This window comes from Dipodomys ordii, unplaced genomic scaffold (assembly GCF_000151885.1).
Source record: "Dipodomys ordii isolate 6190 unplaced genomic scaffold, Dord_2.0 Scaffold89, whole genome shotgun sequence".
Classification (NCBI taxonomy): Eukaryota; Metazoa; Chordata; class Mammalia; order Rodentia; family Heteromyidae; genus Dipodomys; species Dipodomys ordii.
In genome coordinates this window covers 9076778-9084558 of record NW_012267305.1, presented here as the reverse complement: position 1 = coordinate 9084558, position 7781 = coordinate 9076778, and the positions used below count along the sequence as shown (strand labels likewise).

The following is a 7781-nucleotide window of genomic DNA, read 5'->3' as shown; positions in this document are numbered from 1 at the left end:
GCAAAGAAGTTATACTGTATTAGTAAAATCTATTCATTCCAATTACATAACTTCTACTTGACACTCTGTTATTTAAATCCATTCATGAATTAAAAGAACACTCAGTGGGTTATTGCATTTTCTATCTAAAGCCAGAATTCTAAGTATTTTTGCTTTCAACTTTCATATAGTTTTTAACGTAGAGCTTTGGCCATGGATGGATAACTGTAATGCTTAGAAGAGTCATTTGGCATTGTAATGAGCATTTATTTTGAACCCTAGACATATGAGAGTGGTTTAGTTGCATATCAAGTATCCTGAGATGATAACTTTTTGTAGTTGTTTCTTCATGCTTTCTTTTTTAGCTGTAACAACTGTCAATAGGCTTGTAGGACAATAACATAGGCAGTTCAACACTTGGATTCTGAAAAATTTAAAATATAGAGAATTAAAAGGATTACTTAAAAATAATAATAAAACCATCTGTTTAACATAAAAAAGTAAACCAAGTAGTAAATTTTGTTATGAGAGTAAAGCAACTATTTTAAGAAAGTGCCAAGTTTTATTCACATGCGGGGGGGGGGGAGGAAAGGAGGGACACAATAACCAGATTTTAATCCTTTCATTTGTCAGATGAAGTTCAGGTTTGCTCTTTGCTTTTGGATTGCTCCAGGGTTCCCTTAACACTATTATAACAAACCACTGGGATTACCTACCACAGCAAAGGCTGAGTTCCATACAATTCCTTCCTATAGATGAGGAGTTGCTTGAAAACAGGGACATTATATCTTTCCCTTTTCTTTCACATAGAGTCTAGTGAACTAATTCCTGAACATAGCAGATGTTGAGGAAATGTTGAATGTATTCATAATTCATGCAGGATTGTTTTTTGTTTGTTTTTGCTGGTCCTGGGCCTTGGCACTGTCCCTAAACTCCTTTTTGCTCAAGGCCAGCACTCTACCATTTGAACTACAGTGCTACTTCTGGCTTTTTCTGTGATTAACTTGAGATAAGAGTCTCATTTTCTGCCTGGGCTGGCTTGAACCTTGATCCTCAGATCTCAGCTTCCTGACTAGCAAGGATTACAGGCATGAGCCACTAGCATCCAGCAATGCATTGTTTTTTGTTTTGGATTTTTTTTATATGTGAGGATCCATCCCTGCCTCCCCCTATGCTGGTCCTGGGACTTAAAACTCAGGGTCTGGGCACTGTCCTGGGGCTTCTTTTGCTCAAGGCTAGCAGTCAAGTAGTAACTTGAGCCTCAGCTCTACTTCCAGTAGTCTCAAAGACTTTTCTGCCTGGGCTGCCTTCTAATTATGATCCTCAGATCTCATCCTCCTGAGTAGATGGAACTACAGGCCACTGGTGCCAGGCTGATATCTGAGTTTTGACAGAAGTCTGAGCATATATTGTTTTAGAAGATTTCTATGAAAACACCCTTCCTTTACTGTAAGGATACCCTCATTCTGTTGAAGTTATTTTTTGGGGGTGGGGACAGGTCATGTACTATGAGTTAACTAGTTCTTTTCTAGTCATCAAGTATAGAGAGTAGGGACAGCAATAATTTACTTAATGAAGCTATAGATTCTTCTCTGTTCTCAGTATAATACATGTAGGCTGAGAAGCAGAAGTTGTATGGGAGGGAGTCTAACTTTGATTTGCCATTCTAAAACTGAAGCATTTTGAATGGTAGTAATGAAAGGCCTTAAGGAGAGGACTATTTTCTTCCCATTGTGGAACTCATGTCTATTAATGTTCTACATTCTCCGAAAACCACTAATCGGTCTTCAAGTCTCTTTGCAGGGTCATGACCTTAGCAAACATAAAGGTCACCATTCATATTGAGAATATAAAAACAGTCAGGTAACTCCCTTACCAAACAAGGAAGAAACTCAGTGGCCTAAACTGCCAAATATTTTCCTTCAAAAAGAAATAATGTCACTTGAAAATCAATTTATAGGAGAAATAATTAAAACTAAAAATAAAAATACTTGTTTTAAAATCTTCAGTTCTAAAGTTAAGGCCCTGGAGAGGCCAAAAGCAGCAGCAGTCCCCCAACCACAGACCAAGCTAAAGAAAGCAATCCAGGGGGATACAAAATTAACTACAAACAGTAAAGCTAAAACTTCTGACAGCTTAGGACAAAGCAATCTGGGGAAAGAAGGTTCAAAGACTTTGAAGGCTACTTGTGAAGCAGATGTCATTACTGAGAGGAAACACGTGCAGGTGAGTCATTGAGAAAATGTGTAAAAAGATGCTGATTGTAGCAAAAAGATCCTCCTTTCAAAATAATCCTATAAATAGATTGTGGTGAACTGAGGATGTAAAAAGCAACAATTCCAATCTATTAGCTTAATTTTTAGTCTTTGCTAGTTGGAGGAGGAATTGGTAGCTGATGAAAAAATGGACTTAAGGTGGACTCACAGTTATTAAGCTTCAAAGTGAGCTGACCCACAATTTTATTTATGATCATCATTAATTTTATTCAAGTGTAAAAAAGGTTCTGTCATAAGCTGTGTAAAACTGTTACTCTCAATTTTCATGGATGGATAAAAGACCTCTGATATTCTTGAGTACCAGAGGTCCCTGCAGTGGGATATACAAAGTATACATTAAAGAAGCCACTGTAAGGATAAGAGTTCCTCATCAGGATATATAAATTCTTCCCCAATTTTTTGCAGCAAATGAAACAAAATTATAAGATAAATGTACTCATTTTTAGAAACATGAGTTATGAAGCATTATATATTATTAGTCATGCATCCCCCTGAATTGCTAGGAAACAGATTACCTGTGAAAGTTGAAACACTTAGCTTGAATAAAACTTGACATTAAAAGTTATGATTAGAGTAGCATGGTACATTAACACATATTTGGGGATCAGACATTTACACAAACACTAGTGTATACCTGAAAACACACAGACATGGCACAAGAAGGTACAAACACATTTGATTATTTTCACATAGTTCCCAAAAAGACATGCAATGCTACACTGATTTGATATTATATAGATGCAATTTTGGAATATTTATTTTCAACTTTCCAAATGATCTTTTGGAAAAACTATGCTTGATCAGTATCAATGAGTTATTTTCACACGGTGGCACCAAAATTACAACTTGCCCCTTGCAAATTAAATATATAACATTGCCATTCAGTGCTGAAAAATAGCCACAATATTAAGTGGGTTCAGTAAATTTAAAATGTTATTTCTCTATATTCCAAGTAATGCATCTTTATATTGTTTGCAAAGAATAGTATAAAGTTCACCACACCAACAACAGAGAAAATTTAGAGTGATATTTTCATTTTTTCTTTATAATGCTGTTAATCTGTTTCTTTAAAGCCAGCCCACTTGTTTAACACTAGGTACCTGTTACAATATATTAGATTCGTCTGAGAATGTTCGTAAAAGAAGAGGTCTGACTGAAGGTCTGGCGGATAATGTGTCAGATGCCTTTCTACAGTTCAGATTTTTCTGTAACAGTGAGGCAAAGATACTTAAAGCACTGGAAGATTTTCACCTACCTGATGATAAAAATGGAGAAGCAAAAATCATTTCCTAAAGGCTACTTTCTGGCCAAAAGTACAAATGATTATACTATAGAGTAAATGCATTAACATTTAAATGAATACATTTAAAGACCTAAGAAAGTTTCCAACTCAATTTTTTTTGTAGTAGAAGTAAATAGACATTAGTGGTAAGTGGCAAAGTTGGTTTTTTTGAAATGGTACTGGTAAGTTATATGGTAAGATGAGTCAGTATGGTTTGATTAGTAAGCCTTACCATCCTTTTGGTGAACACCTCTTAACAGTTTTGCTGGTACTGTGAGCATGCCAAACAGAATTTTGCATGAAATATTCTTGTCCTGGTGAACATACTACCTCTAACACATGGCTACTATGGCATAACCTGGATCAGCAAGACTATAGACATATATATATATATACATATATATGTACGTATATACATATACATACATATATATAAATATATCTCCCAAGCTTTTGAAGATTATTTCTCTTCCATGTGACAATTTGGAAGGTGAACAAATGAATAAAAGAAAATAACAAGTATCAATAGAAGATATAAAAATGAGTCATGAGAAGTAATTTTTCGTAAAGAATCAGAAAATGGTGTCAGGCAATGAGAATGGCAAGCAAGTCAGTACATTAAGAAAGGAAATCACCTTATTCACTCCAAGAGAAACTGTGATTGCTGGAAGTTTGAGAAAGCATGAAGATAGTAGATGTTCCTGAGGAAGGGAGGCGTTTCGTTACCTTGTTCACAATTGCACAAAAGGTGGAAAATTGCAGTAGAAAAGAGAAATGCAGAAACCAAAAAAAAAAGAAAAGAAAAAAAAAAGAAAAAGTAAATATTCTCTTAGATGTAGGACATTTAAAGAAACCTTGAGAATTGGAAGTAGATATGACATGTTAGTTTTGAAGACGTTACTTCTTGAAGTAAAAATAGAGTTAGGAACAGTCTATTATATGTGCCAGCTATTATTTCTATGTACAACCACTTAAAATTCTTTTGTTAATGGGAATGTTGTGGAAATATTCATTATATAAAATATGAATTACTTTATAAATAAAATAATTTTAAGAACCTTACTAAAGTAAGGTTCATCTCTGATCATTAATTTTACTACCTTCTATCTGTCCAAAATCCATTGGTCAGAAAGCTTTGTCCAGGGCCAATCTGTCACCAGTCACCAATCTATCCTGAACAAATTATATCTCCATTATCCAATTGTATAGACACACTGATGGAACTTTGTGCAAATTTCTCATTAAAAATCTAGTCAATATTATATAATGGTAAAACATCTGGTGATGCACGATCCCATTTGCTTCTGAAATAATGCTTAAACTTCCTATCATAATGTAATTTGATCAATTTTACTATTCTTCTTACAGAGACCTCTTTTAAAAAATCAGGCTCAATTTTTCCAAGATATGGTATCAATTTTTTTAAAAGTCGAAAATCCGAAGTTGATAAACTTTACTGAGAAAACCTAAGAGGTTTTCCTCCTACTTATTCTGTACCTGAAATGACAAGATAATTTACAGGCTTGGTTTTGTCACTGCCCAGACAAAATAGAGATTTACTAATCAACTTTACTAATCAAAATTACCCATACTATTTTCTTAAGAGACTAAGGAAATTAGTCTTAGGAAAATAAAGCAGATCAGGTAATATATGTATCCAGCAGTCACATAAACTTTTAAAATACTTCCATTTCTTCAGGTTTTGACACAACTACTTTTACTTCTTCACATTTAAAATAATGTTGGTCACATGAAGGTAGCATGAAGATGACCAAGTAACAAAAAAATATTTCTTGTGTCAGTCCTGGGGCTTGAACTCAGGGCCTGAGCACTGTCCCTTGCTCAAGGCTAGCATTCTACCACTTAAGCCTCAGCTCCATTTCTGGCTGTTTTGGTGGTATGGAAATAACAGTCTTCTGGGCTTAGCTGCCTGTGCTGGCTTTGAACCATGATCCTCACATCTTAGCCTCCTGAGTAGCTAGGATTATAGACATGAGCCATTGTTGCCTGGCTTAGAGAAAATATTTTTTTTATTGTTTCTATCTTCTATTTTGTGGGCAAAAATCCTACAAGATTAACATGATACAATATCTTCTACCCCATGTTTAATGTAGAAGCCTATATCTAAGAGTATAGTTTTTTTTTGTCGGTCGTGGGGCTTGAACTCTGGGCCTGGGCGTTGTCCCTCAGCTCTTCAACTCAAGGCGAGCGCTCTACCACTTGAGCTACAGCGCCACTTTATATCTTAGAGTATAATGGTAAGCACATTTGTGTGCTCAAAAATTGATACCTACCATCAGAAATACAATTATTCTATGAAGGAGAAATTTTAGGGGTTAAGAGATTAGGTGTTAGAATTATTTTATAAAGGAAATATGAAAGTACAGAAAGTATTAGAAAGCAAGAAAAGAAAATTTAAAGCAATAAACAAAAACAGCTAGGAATTGCAGTGGGGGTTGAGCAGGACAGGAGATAATGAACAAAAACAGTATGAAATTTCTATATTCCTTGGCAGTCATCTAGAGAACTTTGACACCATCTCAATAGGCAGTTTGTCAAAGAGGCCAATGAATTCAATAGCCACGACAATAGGATTTAACTATTTGGTCTAATCCGGTTTACAAGGCTATTATTCTCTTAACCTATATACAAAACTAAGTATTGCAGTAATGGCTATCATTATCATAATTACTATTAAAATGGTTAAGTTGAACTTTAAAAAATGTCTTTGGTGATTTCTCTGGGAATTTTACTCAGCTGACACTTTTTCTCTCCTATCTTCAATTCATTTTTCTTTTTTTGTGCTGGTCCTGGGAGTTGAACTCAGGGTACTGACACTGTCCCTGAGCTTCTTTGCTCAAGGCTAGCACTCTACCACTTCAACCACAACTCCACTTCTGGCTTTTGGGGATAGTTACTTGGACATAAGAGTATAAAACAGCTTCTTGCCCAGGCTGGTTTTGAACCACAGTCCTCAGATCCTCGGCTTCATGAATAGCTAGGATTACAGGCAAGAGTCGTGGGTGCCCTGCTTGTCTTTGATTTTTATTTATTTATTTTTTGGGTCCGGTCGTGGGGCCTGAACTCTGGGCCTGGGCGCTGTCCCTCAGCTCTTCAGCTCAAGGCTAGTGCTCTACCACTTGAGCCACAGCACCACTTCTGGCTTTTTTCTTTTTGCTTATGTGGTGCTGAGGAATCGAACCCAGGGCCTCAGGCATGCAAGGCAAGCGCTCTACCACTGAGCCACCTTCCCAGCTCCATGTCTTTGATTTTTAAAGAGCTCCCTATACAATGTATTTCTTTCCACGTATATAGACATCCACACTAGATGGCCCTGTTGCTAGATCCCTTCCTACTAGATTCTTTCTCTGCTGTCTAGCAGGCAGTCCAACCTCTCTTGATTGTTGTGGTTTAGAAGAAAACAGTACATAAGGAAAAATGAAAACTCCCCCTACTGGGAATTGAAGAGGTATTTACCATTGGTTAGAAGGTCCAGATATACTTAAGTGATTTACAGGCAGGCAATGACTGTGCATAAAGGAGACATAGCTTTTTGAAATACCACAATCCTAAAGTTCAAACTCCCTTTAAACTATTATCTTGCTGTTTCACTATTCAGTGCTCAATGGTAGTTCTATCATACTGTCAACAGTACAGCTATCAGGTCTGTCACTTTATAAACTAGAGGAAAGCTCTATGGTTCTTAAACATGAAGTTTTATAACAAAAAGAAAATTTGGTTGAAGGATATGTGGCTGAACTACAGTTTTGAATTAAATGACTATGAGGGCCTATTTTTGAAGATAATTGTTTATAATTGCTTGAGGTTTCTATATTAAGCATTTCTACTGAAGGCCTCAGGAGGTGATGACTTGGGCCTTAAAATAGCTCAGTTGTGTTGTGTAACAAGCCTTATAATTGATTATACTATTCTGCTTTATACCTGCTTACAGAAGGTTTCCATATGAATGCCCTTTAATTTAACTAGCGCAAGAGCTCCTGTGAGCTGGGCCATATGTGACTCATCCCTAAATTCCCAACACCTACTATAATAGCTAATTCACAGTGGACCCTCAGTCAAAAAACATCAAATTGAATAGTGGGCACTCTAAAGCTGCTCATAGAATTATTAAATATAAATAGCCTAGTTTTTTTTTCTCAAAACCCAAAGCCATGTCACTACTCACTACAATGTCTTCGTTTCAAAGCAGCTGCCAAGACACACAGGAAGGTTAGCACTGGCTA

General features: G+C 36.1%; 1 protein-coding gene across 4 annotated transcripts in view; it reads right to left on the bottom strand.

Annotated features, from left to right (window-relative positions):
• Positions 1-225: 225 nt before the first annotated feature.
• Atp11c (ATPase, class VI, type 11C) overlaps positions 226-7781 on the bottom strand; it is a 149480-nt gene continuing 141924 nt past the window's right edge. For 2 of the 4 annotated variants that reach the window (XM_013025979.1, XM_013025978.1), the window contains exons 29-30: positions 3356-3460; positions 327-403 (exon numbers count right to left, since the gene is read on the bottom strand). In XM_013025979.1, coding sequence (XP_012881433.1) covers positions 3359-3460 — 102 coding nt within the window. In that variant the 3' untranslated portion in view covers positions 327-403; positions 3356-3358. Of the gene's footprint in view, positions 404-3355; positions 3511-7781 lie in introns of those variants that run through there. The other 2 variants (XM_013025980.1, XM_013025981.1) reach the window with 2 other exon arrangements.